The sequence below is a fragment of the Pongo abelii genome, chromosome 9 (genome assembly GCF_028885655.2).
Source record: "Pongo abelii isolate AG06213 chromosome 9, NHGRI_mPonAbe1-v2.0_pri, whole genome shotgun sequence".
Classification (NCBI taxonomy): Eukaryota; Metazoa; Chordata; class Mammalia; order Primates; family Hominidae; genus Pongo; species Pongo abelii.
In genome coordinates this window covers 69,236,788-69,255,900 of record NC_071994.2, presented here as the reverse complement: position 1 = coordinate 69,255,900, position 19,113 = coordinate 69,236,788, and the positions used below count along the sequence as shown (strand labels likewise).

General features: G+C 47.7%; 1 protein-coding gene across 2 annotated transcripts in view; it reads left to right on the top strand.

Annotated features, from left to right (window-relative positions):
* LOC129048698 (homeobox protein ARX-like) overlaps positions 1 to 12,925 on the top strand; it is a 39,835-nt gene extending 26,910 nt beyond the window's left edge. For both annotated transcript variants that reach the window (XR_008511256.1, XM_063711281.1), the window contains one exon: positions 12,471 to 12,925. Coding sequence is in view for 1 of the 2 variants with exons in the window: in XM_063711281.1 (XP_063567351.1) it covers positions 12,471 to 12,500 (30 nt within the window). In the remaining variant the exon portion in view is untranslated. The remainder of the gene's footprint in view (positions 1 to 12,470) is intronic.
* Positions 12,926 to 19,113: the final 6,188 nt, after the last annotated feature.

The window sequence follows — 19,113 nt, the reverse complement described above, 5'->3', positions numbered from 1 at the left end:
TTCCAAAACTTGAAAAAATCCAAAATCTGAAACACTTCTGGTCTCAGGCATTTTGGATAAGGGATATTCATCCTATACTTGGAATCAGTTGGATCCTTCTGGGGTTTTCTTTTAGGCTTTGTTAGGGCAGGTCCAGAGCAGCCCTTGGCCGAGGGCTAAGTTGGCCTCACTACTAAAGAGTGCTCTTCTGAGGACCCTCCCTGATCTGATGTTCTGTGTATTAGGAGGTCTTTCTACTCGGACTGGTAGGAACACAGAGTATTTCCAGCCTTCTGTGAATTTCTGAGATTGCTCTGCTTACTTCTCTCTGTGGTTCATTCCCCAGCCTTGGGTCATTTTCTCACAAGCATGTGCAGATCAGTACTCAGCCAGAGACAATGGAAGCCCTCTACAGGCCTCCGAAGCACATTTGTGCATTCTCTCCCTCCCCTCCCTCCATCCTTCCTTCTCTTTCTCAGTCTCTTGCTCTCTCACTCACTAGCTCTTCCTTCTGGAAACTCTTTCCGGGGAATAATCAGGGCACTCACGGGGCTCACTTTGTTTGTTCTCTTTCCTCAGAATCATTGCCTTGCACCGCGTTTTGTCCAATGTCTGAACTGTCGTTTCATCTATTTCACCTGGTTTTTAAATGTTAAGGCAGAAATGTAAATCTAGGCCCTGTTACTCCATTGTGACTGAAGGCAGAAGTCTCTCCTTAGTTTTAGGCTCAACATTTTAAGTGCTTACCCTACATTCCCAACTGGATATCACACAGACCCCTCAAACTCAATGCATCCAAACTAACATCTTCTCTCACCAACCTGTCCCTCGTCTTCTATTTCCTGTCTCCTGGGGGAAACCCAGCCCCAAATCTTAAAGGCTACCGTGACCTCTTTTTCACCATTCCCTGATATTTAATTAAATAAAATCCTTTCAGTTTCATATTCTTTGTTAGGCCCAAATCTGTGCATCTCTTTCTTTTCTCTCTGACCACCAGATTACCTAGGTCCTCACAGTGTTCAGTCTAAGTGACTATATAGCAGCCTGCAAACTGCCTCTTTGCCTCCATCCTATCTTACTCCAAGCCATTGGCCACACTGAAGCCAGAGTCCGTTTTCCAAAGCATAGATAGGATCGTATCATCCCCCACTTAATGTATTTCAGTGGATTCTCTGAAGCAGGGCTGTCCAATTTTTTGGCTTCCTTGGGCCACATTGGAAGAAGAAAAATTGTCTTGGGCCACACATAAAATACACTAGCACTAATGACAGCTGCTTCACTTTAAAATTCGCAAAAAATTTTCATAATATTTTAAGAAAGTTTACAAATTTGTGTTGGGCCACACTCAAAGCCATCCTGGGCTACGTGCAGCCTACAGGCCGCAGGGTGGACAAGCTTGCTCTAAAGCTTTAGCACAGAGCCCTGCATTCTTAGTGGAGACAAAAGGCTGTTTACTATCTGGTTCCTGTTATATTCTCCAGCATCATCTCCTCTCCTGCCTCTCCCCACTGCCAGCTGCACCAGCCCCCCAAACTCATGTACTCTTTTCCATTTCTGGGCTTCACCTGTGACTCCTTCCATATGTAGTGCTCTTCCCTGTCTTCACCTGGTAAACTCATCAGCCTGTGAGACTTGGTATCACCTCCTCCAGGAAGCCTACTCAGATGCCCTCAATCACATGCAGTGCTAAACTCTATCACAAGTCTTAGTAAATTTATATCAGTCATGATTCTATCCAAATCTACTACTGGGCTGTGATCTCTCTGAGGGTAAGAACATATCTTGCTTAGCTCAGTACCCTCAGTGGAGAGCCATGCACAGAATAGGTACTCATTATAAGTGCACTGGATGAAGAAATGGAGATGTGGAGCCATGGCTGGTGGAAATGAGATTCAAGGCCAGATGCCCTCAAGTGGCCTGGAGTCCCAATAGCAGAAGGGCTCTGTGCAGCAGGGCCTTCCTCCTAGATTCAGGCAATATTGAGCTTGAGGGTTTGTGCTGCCTCCCTGCTCTACTGCACAGGGGCTAGACTTAAGGAACTTGCCATTGCTGCATTTATACCTTTTGTTTCAAAGGGATCCCTGATGAATCATCCAAACCTGCATGGAGCCTGAGCCCCAGGGAGGGTCCTTGGGGTGGCGGGGCTATCTCCTGCATGTGACTTAGAAACTGTGCCACAAAGAGCCTGATGCATCACAGGACATTTTTCTTGAAATGAGATTTTAGAATAGGATGTGATGGAGGTCTTTGATGACTGTGACATGCCACCATGCAATATAACTCTGCTAGAAAGGGTCCCATTTCCTCATCCATTTTAATAATTATTTATATCCTTTACTGTCATTTGATTACAAGCACAATGAAGGCAGGGCTGTGTCTTTTTTTTCCATTGTTGTGTCCTCAGCCTACAGTGCATGTACACAGTGAGCACTCAATAAATAACTTTCAAATGAATAATAATAGCTAACATTTGTTGAGGACTTATACCACACGTGATTCTAGGCCATTTACACATATTAACTCATTTAATAGTCACAGTAACCCTATGAGGTGAGTACTGTTATCATTCGCGTTTTGCAGAAGAAAAATTAGACACATAGTGGTTAAGTAAATTGCCTGAGGTCACATAGTTAATAACTGGTGAGGGAAGCTTTCAAAGACTTCATGAATGAATGTTTTCATATAAAGTGTCCACAAAAAGGGAGTGCAATAGATGAAGGTGTTTTTTGTTTGGTTTGGTTGTTTTTAGATTTTTTTAATGAGAATTAGGTCTTGTTCTGTCACTCAGGCTGGAACATAGTGATGCGATCATGGCTCACTGCAGCCCAGAGGTCCTGGGCTCAAGTGTTCCTCCCACCTCAATCTACTGAGTACCTAGAACTGTAGGAATATGCTGCCAGACCCAGCTAAATTTTTGTTTTCTTTTTTGTGGAGACAGGGCCTCATTGTGTTGCCCAGGCCAGTCTGGAACTCCTGGTCTCAAGCAATCCTCCCAACTTGGGCTCCTAAAGTGCTGGGATTACAGGCATGAGCCACTATGCCTGGCTGAAAGCTGTACTTTTTAAAACAATCATCAAAGCATCAGACTTTCCATAATTTGGACTATTCATACTCAATATCAATTAATATATTTCTCGATATAATATGTAATGTTATGTAATTATATGTAAGATTAAATATATGCAATTAAATATGATAATATTACATATAGCATATATCATTTTGACATTACTGCATGCCAGACTCTGTATTGTTCTACATAAATTATCATATTTAATAGTCATAATTCTGTCAAAGAGATATGAGAATCCCTGTGAATTCCCATGATATAGCTAAGGCTCGAAGTGGTTAACCTCAAACATAGAGAGCTTACTGCAGGGCAGGATTTGAACCCAAGTCTATTTGACTGCATATTCATGCTCTTACCTGCTTTGCCAACCTCTCTCTTCTGTAGTCGGCCCAAAGCATGGGCTACCTTGGGCTTTCCAAACCCTTGCCCTTCTAGGAAGCTACCAAACCCTATGGCATAGTCTTTATTTCACAGCCTAACCCAAGGGGACTTTCAGTGCCCCAGGCAGGTTTTCCCAACCCCCATCCAGCAGGAAGAGCTGAGGCTTCCACAGCTCAGACCCTGTGGTGTGTCATCCTGCTATTTTAGAACTTGAAAGGTGCCATATTGGAGGCCATCCTAGACCAACTAAATCAGAGTCACTGAGAGTAGGGCCCAAGAACTGAATTTTAAGTAGATCTCCAGGTGATTCTGATGTCCAGGCAGATTTGAGAACCACTGGCCGAGGCCCAGGAAAGAGACAATGGATACTCCTCAGGAAAAGAAGTGGCTTATTTCCCAGGCCACCTTCACAGCACCTTTTAGAACCATGGTGGCATTATGTGGTGTATATATATATATACACACACACACACACACACATACATACATATAAAATAAAATCACATTAATTTTATTGTGTAATTTTATTGTTGTATAATTTTATTATGTAATTTTATTATATAACCATAATAAAATATGTATGTAATCACTACATATTCATTGTAGTAGATTTGGAATACATAAAACAATATAAGGAAGAAAAATAAGACGACCTATAGTTCCAACACCCAGAGGTAATTCCTACTGACATTTTTATTAATTTTCATCTTTAAATTTTTAATTGAGGTATATATAGTATACATGGAAATACACAAATTATAAGTGGACAGTTTATGATGAATTTGCACAGCTGAACACAGACAGTCATGTTAACACTACCCAGACCAAGAAACACAACATTTGCCAGCCCCCTAGAAGCCCATGTTGAGCCCTTTTCTGATAAATGCACCCTCCCAAAGTAGTGATCCCGACTCTCAACATCATAGATTAATTTTGCCTGTGTTTGACATTTATATAAGTGGGATAATTGATTATCTACTCTTTGAGGCTGGTTTATTTTGTTCAATATTAATTTGCAAGATGCATGTATGTCAGGCATGTAGTTATACAGTAGTTCATTTATTATTGCTGTATAGTATTCAATTGTGTGACTGTTGTAGTTTGTATATGCATTCTACTGTTCATGGACATTTGGAAAGTTTGAAGTATTTGGCAATTACGAATAGTGCTGCTATAAGCATTCTTGTACATATCTTTTGGTGCATGTGTCTGTGTTTCCATGAGGTGTGTACCTAGGAGTGGAACTGCTGAATCTTATGTTCCATTCTAGTGGATGCTGCCAAAGTTTTCCAGAATTGTACCAGTACACTTTCACCAGGAATATATGAATCCCAGTTGTCCCATATCTCCACCAACACTTGGTCTTTGCTGTCTTTCTATTTTAGCTGTTCTGGTGAGTATGTTGCATGTGGTCTTGTGGTTTTACTTTACATTTTCCTGGTGAATAATGAAGTTGAGCATCTTTTCATTCATGTATTTCTTTTTAATCTTTTACTTATGCACCCACTCCTGGTAATCCTTAATTCTTTTTTTTTTAAAAAGTGAATAAGGCCAAAAAGCTTTCCATAAATAAAACGGCCTGGTTAAAGTGCTATTTTATTTTTCCCTTCAGTGAAGTCTATCATCTTAAAAATAAGTGACATCTAACTAGAAGATATTAAAGAAAATGTGTTTTCTGCTCTTCTGTCTCTTAGCTCTTTTTTCCTATGCTTTCGCTAACCTCTTAACTTTTACTGGTTCCACAATAAAATTGCATCCTTTTGGGGGATGTAATCTTATGAGACAATTGCACACATATTCTCCAAAGAAAGACTAGTAGGACATTAAAACAGAGGGAAAGCTTAAAGTCAAGGTGAGATAGGAAGCTTTCAAGTAGCTAATGGCCAGGACCAGTTGTTCCACTGGGAACCGTCAGGAGGGGAGCCCGGGGAGTGGAGTTGTGAGCATCTCAGAGCGGATGCTGAAAATGAAGTTGTTTCTTTTATTTGTTTTGTGTTTTGCTCTTTGTTACTGAAAAAAATGGGCTTAAATTCTTAGGTGCTACTTTGAAAATGATCTCGGGTGTTATCTGAAAAAAATGTGCAGTATGAGTTTCTTCACAAGTGGCAATTACATATGTTTGTGTGTGCCTATATCCTAATGACGTTGTGTAAACTGTTTTGTCATCTAAATTTTTCATGTAACATTTTCCCATATTGTTAAATATTATTGGACAAATACTGTTTTTAATGACTATATAATAGCTCTTTTATGGATTTGTTGAAATTTAATCATTCCTTTATTTTGGTTATTTCCATAATTTCTAAATTCTCAATGATGAATATATTTGTACATAAATCTCTGTACTCTTGTGATCACTTTCTTAGAATAGCTTCAGAGAAATGAAATTAATGGCTCAAAAAGAACAAATCTCTTTAAAGTTCTTTGATACATTCATATTATCACATTTCTTTCCAGAAAGGTTATCAATCCACTCTCTCCCCACAGTATCTGAAGGGCCACCCTCACTGCATATTCGCCAGCTTGGCACTCACTTCAATTACAGTGTCTCTTGCCATATAGAAGATGGTGATTTTTACCTAATAAACTTTTATGGCTTCTGGATTTAGGAACATGCTTAGAAAAGCTCCCCCACTCCCTGCACTTGACTAGAAGAATACTCTCTAACACGTTCTACTTACAGTGTTCTTTTTTATAATAAACCTTTAATCCTCTGTTATTTGTTTTTGTATGTGATGTAAAATAGGGATATAACTTTATTTGCCCCAAATGGATAGCAAGTTGATTTCTAAGCCACTTACTAAATAATCCAATGTTTCTTCAGTGTTTTGAAAGGCCATCTTTATTGTAAACCAGTTTCCTTTATACACATGGTACTATTTCTGTAGTGCATTGGTCCATTGGTCATTCTCATGTCGATACCACTGTTTTTGGTACAGATTCCTAGTACAGATGATTTATTGGAGATTCATAGCACAGTTTGATAACTGGCATGGCAAACGCCTCCTCATTATTTTGCAGTTACAAAATTGTCTTGGCTAACTTGGAAAATTGGCTTATTTTTCCAGATGAATTTTGGAATAAATTTGTCCAGTTGAAAAAAAATTCTACTGCATTTATGATTAGAACAGGATCACACCTGTCAATTTATTTGATAAAATTGCAGTTCCATACAGGAACAGGGGATGCATCTCCTTTTATCAAGGGTGTTAATATAAGTAAAATTTTGTAATTTGCTTTATTATTAATAGAATTGTAGTTTGTTTTCATGTATGTCCAAGGCATTTCTTGTGAAGTTTCCCTAGATAGGTTATTTTTTCTATTGCTTGTGTGAATAGGACCTTTTTTTTTATTTGAGACGGAGTCTTGCTCTGTCTCCCAGGCTGGAGTGCAGTGGTGCAATCAGTCAGGGCAGCTGTCTGCTGTTGCCATGGAAATCTGAAGGCAGCATCTTCTGCAAGGACCAGGATGTAGAGTCTAGAGAGGACAGGCTGCACCATCCTGGTGGGATCAGTCTGGAGTGGCCTGTGTGTGTGCATGTGTGAGAGAGAGAGAGGTGGGAGGAGAATGCAAGATAGTGAGTGAGCTTTCTGAAGTGGGTGGCGCATACCTCATCATTGCTCTCTAAGGCCTCAGCCATTACTCTGGATTATTGCTGGGTGGCGCTGTAAGAAGGGGTGTACCCCTGAGATGGCTTCCCTGTGCCCATCAGGACCTGGTCTGGCCTGAGGCTGCTCTTAGACTGTGCTGGGACCACCTAAACAGATGTGCTGGCATCTGCCCATCATGGGCCCCAGAGCCCACTTAGCATCTGCTGCACACTGGCTCCTCCTTGCTCAGATGATGGGGTGGTCCAGGAGGGAGGCCCTTACCCTGGCCACACAGATGCTGGGTGATGGGAGCAGACAGACAGAGGCCCCTCACCCCAGGACTCAGCTCTGCTGCTGATGGGCTGGGGGTGAGGGCAAGGACAGTGCAAGAGTACAGGATGATGACTGGGGGACAGGATAGGGTCCAACCTTCAGGTGGAGCTGAGGATTGGGACAGCTAAGGACAGTGTGTGCCTCTGCCACTGCCTCAGTCTGGCAAGGCATAGGAAAGGGGCACCCCCTTGGAGTCCTGACAGCACCTGTGGAGTTGGAAGCGGGATCCCTGGCCTCCCTGCTCACCTTCCCACTAGCCCCTCCGCTCAGGGCCCTGTGCCTTTTGATCCCTCCCTGTGACAGGGGAGCCTGGGCTCAGTGTTCACTGCAGCCTGGGCAAGGCCCTTAAGCCCCCAAGAGTCCCGCTCTCACAGGGCATGGGAGGAGCTTCCAGAAGCAGATGGGTGTCCTTATTTGGGTTGGGGGTGCTGGGGAGAGCAGGAAGGAGCTGGCTGCTGGGGCTGCCTGAGGCTGGGTCTGGAGGACACAGAGGTGTTTAGCCAGCAGTTCTGTCCTATGCCTTCTCAGTTCTCTGAAGTCCTCCCTGCACCTCAAGCCAGGGCCTGACCTCCAGGGAAGCAAGCTGTTACCACGAGGAAGTGCACCCTAGCTTTCCCACCTCATGCTACTAGGATGCCCCTCACTCTCCTTAATCCAGGGCATGGGCTCAGAGGGCTGGCTGGGGTCTCCTGTCCTGGAATGTGCGGCCATATGGGAAAGCCTTGAGTGTGTGAGGGCCATATGGGAATGCCTGTGCGTGGGGGTGGCATGAGTGTGTGCTGTGAGCTGTGAGTTTGGAGAGAAGTATAAATAAATGATGGGCACATGTGTGTGGTGCGCATGCTCGTGCTGGCAGGGGGAGGCGGGGGGGACGTCTGGAGTGTCAGTGGGTTGTGGCGGGCAGGGTGAGGCATCCATTTCTGTGAAATGCCTGGGGGGAGGGAAAAGGTATTTGGCTCAGTACACGTGAGTACAAAGTACACGAAGGAATTTCGGGTACATATGCACATGGAAGCCTTTGTTGGGTGTGGTTTGGGTATGTAGGTAGGCTGTGTGTGAGGTAGAGCTGGAGGAAAATCTGTCTGTGGAGTGTCTGAGGTGATGTGTGGGAGGCAGCTGTCTACAGGTCAGCTTGTCTCTGAGTGGTATATGGGGTGACATGTTATTGTGTGTGATGTGGTTTGGGCGGGTGAGGGGTGTGCAGGCATGTCCCCAAAACAAGCGCATGGTGTGTCTCAAGTAAGGTGTGGGGGCAGTGATGGGAATGAACTACAGTATGTAGGCCAAGTGTGTGGGGGAAGGGCAAGTGGGTGTTTCATTCTCTCCACACCTCACGAGTTAGGAGGCACCATTTTCCCCCTCAAAGTTGAGGAACCTGAGGCCCACAGAGTGGAAACAAGCTGGCTGGATCACACAGCAGGGTCTGTTAGACTCTCAGGATCCCAGATCTGGCAGCTCACAAGCTAGGCTCTAGAGGGCTGGGGAGGGGACTGGCCCTCTGGGTAATGGCAGTAATGGGGGGTCCCATTCAGTTCTTTAGGGTGACTATCCTGGAACTGGCCCACAAACAGCTCATGAGAATCAATTGCGCAATAAAGGAAAATGTTTGTAAGCCAGTTGCTAAACATAGCTGTTATTAATAATCAAACTGGCCAGGCATGGTGACTCGCGCCTGTAATCCCAGTGTTCCTGGACCAAACTGAGGGTCGGCTGCTTATTCTCAAGGCCCAATAACGAGATGCAGATGAACTGGGAGAGAAGGGAGTTTTTATTTCTGTAACCGGTTACAGGGAGAAGGCCTGGAAATTATTGCCGGACCAACTCAAAATTACAAAGTTTTCCAGAGCTTATATACCTTCTAAATTATATGTCTATGTGTAAGTGTGCATTCATCTAAAGACATAAGTGATTAACTTCTTTTAATCTATAACTAAGATTTCAGTCCTGAAGACCTTCCTCTGGGGCCTCAGTAAATTTACTTAATCTAGATGGGTCCAGGTGCCAGGGGTAATTACCCTTATCTTCTCCCCTGCTAAGTCACGGAAGTTTGGGGGGTTCCTTCAGACCTCCAATAAAACTTATTTGTGGAGGCCTGGGGAGTTTCTTCCCCTCAGTAAAACTTGTTTAACCTTAAACGGGGCCTGTTAAGAATTCCTTCATTATTTTGTCATGCTTTAAGGCCCAGGAAAGGCCTAGGCAAAACTCTTGGTGGGCTTTTGTTACATTCCAGCCTTTGTATAAGGGCACTGGTTCTGTCAGCTTTTAATATTTAACTTAACCACTCAGTCAGTACTGAAACAGTTGTTATGGAGGCCTGTGTTAGTGACACCTGGCCTGCCGCACCAGCACTTTGGGAGGCCGAGGCAGGAGGATTGCTTGAGGCCAGGAGTTCGAGACCAGCCTGGGCAACATGGTGAGATCCCCCCATCTCTACAAAAAAATACAAAAATTAGCCAGGCATGGTGGTACATGCCTGTAGTCCCAGCTACTCAGGAGGCTGAGGTGGGAGGATCACTTGAGCCTAGGAGGTCAAGGCCACAGTGAGCCGAGATCACACCACTGCACTCCAGCCTAGGCTACAGAGCAAGATCCTCTCTCTCAAAAATTAAAAAAAAAAAAAAAAAAAAAGAGAAGCGGTATAAATTTAACATTAAACAAGTTATGTTTACAAAGGTAATATAGTGAAAACTCACCAGTTCGTATTCATTTTACTGCCTTTCCCTGCGCCTGTCTCTTGTATCTGCGGGGTGGAACTGCCACGTGACCGTGCACTGCTGAGCATCTCCTCCTACCTCTACGCTCAGTCACATCACAGATTGGCCATGGCGAGGGTGGCTAGACCAGGGGAGTCAACAGGTGCTGCACATTAAGACCTGGTTTATTGTTTTGTTGATTGTTTAGACCTAAGAAAGTGATGGGAAAAAATACTACTAATGCAGATTAAATTTTAAAGGGTATCATGTTTATAGCTGCTCCATGGTGAATAGCAGAAAACAAAGATTTTTCCAGTATTCACAAACTATTAACCTATTCAGCAAAGAAGTCACTCCGACTACCAGTGAAGGAGTGAAGTTCTGACATGTCTTTGTTGTTTCACTTTCAACTTACCTGTTAACATAAATGAAAATATCAAGCAACATTAAGTTGGAACTACAGTAATCTGTCATTGCAACCGTAGGTTGGCTACAGATAAAGAGTTAGGCGAAACTCATTGAATGGGTTGATTTCTGGGACAATCATCTGGCTATATGGAATTTACAATAAAGAATATTGGATATTTCATTAGTATTTGTAAATTATGTGCTATACATCCTTTGTGTCAGTAAAATTTATAATAAACTTATTGAGTCTATGCATGCAGACATTTTCTGGAGAGCTTGTTGTTAAATGTCACTGTTAACACCCCATAGGCCCTCCATTACACATAGTCCCAACATGTCTCCTTACTGTGCAGAGGGTGAGGTAGGGTCGGGTGGAGGGACAGATGTAACTTGCAGAGACCCTGGGAGCAGTGTCTCACGTTTCCAGACAAGCTATGGCTTGTCACTAGATCAGCTTGACCTCCTCCTGGCCAGGGGCACTGGGGCTCAGCTGGAGGTCCCGTTCATTGATCCCTTCTCTGTACCAGGCTCAGGGATTTACAGGTCAGAGGAAGAAGACATGGTCACTGCCTGTATGGAGCTCATAGCCCAGCAGAGGAGGCATCCAGTCACAGTTAGTTACACCCTGGAGAGTACAGGGGCAAAAAGGAAGAAATTGCCCAGCTGAGGCAGGAGGGAGGCTGGGACAAGAGGAGCTGCTCAGTGGAACAGTGCCTCTCAACATTTAGTGTGCGGCATCCACAGATTTGTGTTTAACAATGCAGAGATTCTCTTTTGGCAGGTCTGGGCAGGGTGGTGCCCAGGAGTCAACAGTATGCTAGCGGATGGTGAAGCAGGTACCCAAAGCACGCTTGGAAAAGCCTTGATCTGAGGAGACCAGAGGGTGTGTGCTGAGGCAGGAGACGAGAAAGAAGTTCTGTGGGGAGATCTGCCGGGAGTTTAGGAGTGGCTGGAGCAAGGCCAGCCTGGAGGGGAGACAGCAGAGCAAGGCAGGAGAGGGGTCGGGGGCAGGTCTTGCAGCCTCGTAAGCCTCATGGAAGAGCTTGGTTTGTATCCTTTGGAACGAGGAGCAGTGGAAAGAGCCTTGTCAGCAGACAAGTGACATGCTCAGGTTGGCTTTTAAAAGTGTAATGTTCCTGGAGCAGGCAGAACTGCAGTCAAGGAGACCAGAAGGAGGCTGGGGACATGTGAGGCCTCAATCCGGGCAGAGGCACTGGGGACAGGGGAGGGGACCGATAGGAGTGCTTCATGGGTGGAGCTGCAGGCGAGATGAAGAGGGTTAGGGTGGGGCCTGGGTTTCTGGGGTGATGACTGAGTGAATGGCAGGACTATGCACATTGCCAGAAAACAGGAGAAAGAGCAGGTCTGGAGTAAGGTGAGTTGCTTTGAACCTGGAGACTTAGAGGTGTCCCTGGAGGGGCCCAGAGGCATTTGGGGCTCAGGGGAGCCATCAGGAAGTAGATTTGGGAGCCCCATGGGTAGGTGGGAAAGCCAAGAGAGTGAAGAGGTCACCTGTGGAGAACACAGTCACAAGGGTCTAGATCTAGTGCTGAAGGGCCAAGAACTCAGGCCTGTCTGGACCTTGTTTCTGGAAGGGGTGCCAGATGCCAGGTCCCTCTGTGCAGGAAAGCCAGCGAGTGGGCAGGAGAAGGTTGGAGGAGGTCAGAACCATGGGTGGGGTTGCTGGCCACCTCTGACTTAGGAGCTGGAGGCCACAGTGGTTAGGAGTCATGGGGCCTCAGTTCTAGCTCCAGCCCTGGCTCTGCTACCAACTTGCTGTGTGACCTTTGGCAGATCTCTACCCACTCTGGGCCTCAGCTTCTTCATCTGAAAATAAGAAAGCTGGACCATACCAGTGATTTTCAAATGACATTTGGAGCCCCAGGGTCACCCAGAAGCATCTCCAGGAAGCAGGAGTTGAGGGTGATGGGGAGGGAGAGACTGAGAATGTGGAACTCTAGTCCCACCCTGTCCCCAGCTTCATCCAGAGCCACTTGCGTTTATGTTTTCTGTTAGCCTCTTCATGAAAGGATGTTTTCCAACTGATAACTACTGGGCCAGAGGATCCCTTATACTGTTGTACGTATTTGGGGTCTGTGAATCCTTGCCAACATAGAAGCTGATGGAGTCTGAGGAATAACACACACTGAGAAAACCAAGCATCATCATTACAGACACTGTGTGAACTCCCTGCCTGCCACCCACACAGCAGAGTCATGGTTATGTCCACGCTTATGTAGGCCTGGGCTCTGCCTAGCTGCGGGTGATTTCATCAGTGGATGCCGCTCAGTTTGCCCCCGCCTGCTGGCTGGCTCATCCCCAGCCCCAGCCATCAGGGTGCCCCAGGTTGGGGCCTGTGTGGCCCTGGCCCTTCTCTGCTGCCCCAGGGCTGTGAAGCCACAGGTCAGCCCCCTCGTTCCTTGATGCTCTCTGTCCATTATCTCTACAAATGCAAAGAGTCTCTGAACAGGACAAAACACATTTCATCCTTCCTTGGGCCTGGCATCAGTGACGATGCCACCTGTGTGGGGGAGGACTCAGTGGGTAGTGTCCTGGCTTCCCTTCAGCCCTACAGAGCTTCCCTCAAACCTTGCTGACAGCTGGGCACTCTCAGTAAACTGAGGCAAGCCTGGGCCTAGACCAGTGTGTGGGGGCGTGTGCTGTGGGGAGGGAGGATGAGAGAGCTGGCCTCAGGATAGGGGTGGAAACACCCTGGGGTGCCTCTACAGGGAAAACCAGGCCCTTCAAGTGTGCGTGGCCTCAGATCCCAAATAAGTTAATACCTGGCTCCCCTGCCCATCCCTCAGAGCAAGGCCTAGGAGTTGGGGAGGGGCAGCTTTGCACACCCCTTGCCCTGGGATCCTGGGGTGCAAGAGTAGGACGAGGACAGTCGGCTCAGAGGGGACAGAGATCTTCCTAGTTTGCTCTGTGCCCCTTTAGCCCACACTCATGTCCCTGCATACACTGGACCCTCCTATCACCTGGAAGTTGTCCTGCCTCCTGCTGCTGCCCCTACCCCCTAAGAGATCCAGATCCCCAAATAAAGCCACACTGGGCCCCAGGATCCCAGGCTTGGAGATAGTGCTTTTGGGGAACTCCAAGGTCTCCCAGCTCTCTTGCTACTTCAGGAACAGTTTGGAGGGGGGCCCAGTAGAAGTGACCCCCTCCCTGTCACCTCCTCAACATCCCAGATAGGGCTCAGAAAGTTGCTCCAAAACTGCTGGGAAGAGACCCCACCCCTGGAGTTCCTCCCTGCTCGTCTTCCTCTGTTCTCGCTTCCCCAGGACTACGGAGGCTTCAGCCCATTCTCACTCGGCAGGGTGGTTGGTGGGGCAGGGTGACGACTCTCGGTGTTTCCTGACAACAGGCTGGGGGACTCAAGCGCCAATGTGAAGCTGAAGAGCGTCCTGGAGACGGGGGGCGGTGAGACGGAGTCTGCCCAGGCCACACCAGTGGCAGGGGTTTGGACCTGGGCCTGGGGAGGGTCGCTGTTTGAGAGGAGGACGCAGCTTTATAAAATGACTCCGTAAGTATGGCCTGGGCAGGTGGGGCCGCAGGCCCCCACTGCCCCACCTGGGACCGCGGGCATGGACCAAGAGCTCCTGCAGCAGGAGACCCTGCCACAGGACGTGGGGAACCCAGAAAGCTTGGGAGGTTGCAGTCCGGGGGAGATACACATGCCTGGGCTGAGGCGGAGGCTGGCTCTTGGCCTCTAGGCAGCTAGGGAGCCAGGCGCTGTCAGGGGCCTGTGGAGGGCTCTCCCAGATGCTCTAGGCTACTGGGCAGGGCCTTCCTCTGACGGCTGTGTGTGTGTGTGTGTGTGTGTGTGTGTACACATGAGGGGTTGCAGTTTCTACCATGGCTGCTGGCTCATGATAAGAGCCTTTTGAACCCAAGACTCCAAGAAAAGAAAGCAGGCTCACAACCTTCTTTCTTAGGCATCAAAGGCTCTAGAACACTGGTTTGCATCATGAGAAGCCCTAGGAATATTTTTAAAATGCACATTCCCAGGCTCTGCCCATAGGGACTCTAGGGCAGGGCCCAGGAATCTTTATTTTAGAAAGCTCCCTGGGTGATTCTGACAGGCTGCAGCTGGGGGAGGAAACCACTGCTCTTGGGGGACACCTACCCAGGGCCAGGAAGCCCAGGCCCTGCCTACAGGGCCACCTTAGACACTCAGATGTTGTCTCTGGAAGGTGTTCAGGTCATCTGCACTCTCATGGGAAGGAGAGGCCGACATAATCTTCAGTAACCTTTTCCTGAGGCACAGGAGAAAGCATGGAGCACAGAGTGGGCCCCAGAGGAAGGAAGGCTCAGGAAGGGGTGCGACAGAGAATCAGGGCCAGGGACTGCCCCATCACAGTGTCTGGGCCTGCTGAGGCCAGGGACCCTCACATCTGTCTCAGGGCCCAGCGCCTTCGGTCCACAGCAGCCCCTGTCCAGCCATGTGGGTGAGCCCAGGTCCTCCTGCATAGACACGAGGAAAGAGAGATGAGATGTCAGAAAGGACTCCCGGGAGATGAGCGCACACAAGGACAGTTATGAAATCTCCTCCACGGAGTTCCTTGTTAGCATTTTAAATGTCTTCTTAAAAAAGAATTCAGTTAATTCAAAATGACCTTTAGAAAAAGAAAGTAAAATAAATGACCTTTAAAACCCTCATAATTGACATGAAGTTTACTGACTTAACTGAATTAACATAAAGGCAGCATGAAGTAGCAGACTGCACGTTTGCTTCCATGGTTGAAGCTGGAGTCAGAGGCCATCTGATTCGGTTTGTTTCCCGTCTTGCTGGCCCAAGGATGCACATTCATTTCGCCCCAGACTGCACATGTCCACACCTCCTGGCTGTAAAGCATCCGGGAGTGTTCACTCGACCCAATTTGCTTAGTCAATCCCCAAGTGCTGAACCTTTGGGCTCCTTCCAATTTCTTGCTATTATAAATACCATGGCTATGAATATCTCTGTACAAATTACTTTCTTAGTATTTTACTGGGAAGCATTCCCCAAGTGGAACTACTAGGTTAAAGGGCATGAACAATTTTATAGTTCTTGTCACATATTACTAGATGGTTCTCCAGAAATATTGAGCCCATTTACTGTGACACCAATTATGTATAGCTGTCCCCACAGCCCTCCAGTATAAAGGTTCATCATTTTTATTTATTTGTAGCTGTTTTATTTATTTTCTTTTTTCTCATTTTGTGATTTTGGTTAGGAGTGGTGTGGCAAGTTGTTTTAATGCCGTTGTTTCAATGATTGGTGACATTGGACATTCTCTGAAGGACTTTGAGAACCTGATGGGCATCATTTGTCCCACAGGGATATGGCAGGATCGGTTCTGAGTCTAAGAGTTGGATCAGGACTGGAAAATGGATAGCTCTGAGTTTTCAGACTTACTCAGTTCTCAGTCTCCCAGCAATAGGCCAGAATGTACATCAGGGCCGTAGTTTCCAACGCTCTGAGGCTGAACAATGAATATGGTTTTAAAACAGCATCACTTGCCCCAGGGAGAAGACTGAGTTGAAGGAGAGAAGGAGAACCCATGGCCCCATGCTTGTCCCCACCTTGAGGGACTGTGCCTGAGCTCCACTGGACAGGCTGCACAGCCTCTTACCCCAGATGTGGCCTTCTGGGTACATAGATTACCATGTTATGCTTGTGGCTGTGGTCATGGGGATAAACCAGATTTGGGGCTTGTAGTACACTTGCCTGTTGATCCTAATGACCATCCAGGAGCTTCACCAAGAGTTTACCCAGTGCCTGTAAAACCAGGGCTCTGATGGTGGTTAGAGAGGCCTGGCTGGGTAAGATCAGTAACATTTGTTGGGGTCTGGGCCCTCGTGTCTTGGCTGAGGTCTAAGCATGGGGAGTTGTGGAAAAGGAGGGTGTTAGGGAACATTGACGTAAGTGGGGTCGACGACTGTGGCCTGCAGATAATGACAGGGAGCTCCTCAGTGATACCAGGAACTCAAGGCAGAGACAGTGAGGGTCAGGGGGATGAAACCCAGTGATAGAAACTAGGTGCCATGGCTGTTGCAGACAGGGCCACAAGGCCTCCTGGGATCTCAGAGCAAACAGGCCAGATGAGGGAGGAGAGTAAGTCAGGGCAGACATGGCTGGTGGGGCAGGAGGAACTAGCATAGGATTTGAAGTCAGCAATTTAAATCGTGGTATCAAAGGACTCCGCAAACTTGGGAACAAATAGACAGCTATGGATACTCAAAGATATTGTTGGTAGGAGCAGAAGAGTGATTTGTGCAACCAAAGGAGGTCTTGGAGTCCCAGGGGGCCTCTCCATGTTGAAACAGGATGCTAGGGGATGAGAGGACACAGGGCCAATGTGTAATATAGGTAGCAAGGTCCAGCCTCTTGGAGGAGAATTGGTGGAAGCTGGCCGGGGGATCATCATTCCAGACCACACCTGGACTTGAGAAGGGCCCCTCTCTGCAGAGGCCAAGCCAGGATCATGACCATCAGGCTAAGGAGGAAGTGTGCATGTTGCTGGGGTAGCAGGTGTCTTGGGCCCACTAAGGTCCTCCAGGCTTTGGGAAGGAAGCAGACTCCCTTTCCCTCTCATTCCTGGCCTGCTCCTCATGGGGCCAGGGCATTGGTGGTGCTGGAGCAGGTGGTAATGGACAGAGGAGACATGGCGTGTGCCCCAGGTTCCACAATGGGAGTGACACAGAGTTAAGAAGTGGTTTCGTGTGAGTCTTAGATTCAGGTAGACCTATACCTTACTGTGTGACCTCAGTTCTTGAGCCTCACTTTCTTTTCTCTAAAATGGGGATAGTCGTACCTGCCTTATAGGGCAGTTAAGAAGATTGAATGAGAAAATAATACATGACAGCACTCAGCAAGAATAGTTGTTAACAAATGTCAGTTTCCTTCCATTTGCCTCTTTTAGTACCTAGAGCAGAGTTGAGCGTATCTGTGGGCCCAAATAGGCCTCCACTCTAGACGTGGTGGAGGATAAAGGAAGGTGCAGCATGCCCTCTGGTAAGCCTAGGAGCAGAGCTAGAAGAGCAGCTCTGCTTCAGGGTTTATCTGACCCAAGGGTAATGATGAATTTGGTGAAGTGGAATGGTTAAACCCTGGCAAGTTTCTGAGCCTCGATTTCCTTATCTGAAAAATAAGTTGTGTGTGGCCTTGTGACAATGCATGGGAAGCCCCTAGCACCACTCCTGCACATAGTAGGAGGTCCACACATACATGACAGCGTGGATTCTGTGGTTGCAGACACTCCTCTTGCCCTCAGAGTCATATCACTGTGAAGGGTTTCTGTGAGCTCAGAGTCCAGCCTGGGGTTGGTCAGACATGAAATAGGTTGTGCATGGTGGTCAGTGCTTGGGCGGTAGCTAATCATGTCACCCCAGAGTTGGCCGAGAAGGAAGGGGCCCAGGGGGAGGCTGCCCTGAGGGACCCTGAAGCTGTGGGGGCTCCAAGCGTACTGCCAGGGGAAGAATGGGTACTCTGCAGTTCTCTCCTCTAGCCCAGGGTGTTCTGAGAGTGTCCAGAACCAACAGGTCTGCTCAGACGCTGGACATGAGGTTCCGCTTGGCACACAGCATGACAGCCTTTTCCCCTGCAGGAGCATTACCAGAGGCAGGCAGCATGGAGGTGAAGGGAATTGGAAGGACCTGGCATGAGTCAGGAATGAGTGAGGATGGTGGCGAAAGCAACTCCGTGCAGTCCAGAGGGAGCTGGCCCTGGGTTCAGCCCCTGTACAGCTCCACAGCCTATGCCCTGACCCGGATCCCAGTCCCAGCCAGTTACTGTTCACAGGGGACTGAGTGATGAACCTCGTTCTCTGGAGGCAGCAGGGCTGTGCAGAGGGTCCAGACAACCTGGAGAGAGAGAGGCTGAAGCTGCCTCAGACTTCCCTGGGCAGCCACCCTGCTTGGTGCAGCACTGCTCGGCAGCTAGAGGAGTCCAGGGTTCTGAATCCCAATCTGTCGCCTGCGAGCTGGAGATCTGGGGCAAGCCTAGCCTGTCTAACTCCTCATGCCCTCTTCAGAGCTCACGTCTAGGAGAGGTGTAATAACTGCGGGTGTTTGAGGACTTCAGCACTGGTTATGGAAGCAGGTTGAAGAGTTGTGACAAGACCTGCACGAACAGCCTACCAGGCGTGCAGTCCCTGCACTTTGCAAATGACCACTAGTCCTTGTCACCCTGGGACAACCCTGGATCTTTCTGGACCTGCCTCAATCCTCTGGATAACCTTTGCAGCCCATTACCTCCCCCAAATGCACACACATTCACACACACAGCCATCACCGTGTACAGATGGAGCTCCTTCCTCTCAGTAAGTTTCTGACCTCCATCCTGTCTCTCCCACTCCAGGCAGCTCCACTCCCGGCTCCTGATCTGCTCCCATTCCTCCACCGTCTGGCCTCACCAAATACTGGTCTGTGAATGGCCTCACTCCATAAGTCTGACACCACCGAGGTCCAGCTTCTCCAGCTCATTCTTCTGGCTCCCCACCTCCTCCAGCAAGATTTAAAAATAGTCCCTCTTTACTGAGCATATGAGAGCCGGCACAGGGCATTGTTGCTCCCAGTTTCCTTTCTTGCTGAGTCAGGGTCTAGGAGAGCACCCACAGGGAGTCCTGCAGCCCCAGGTTTGGCCCCTGGCTCTGCTCCTCACGAGGTGTGTGAA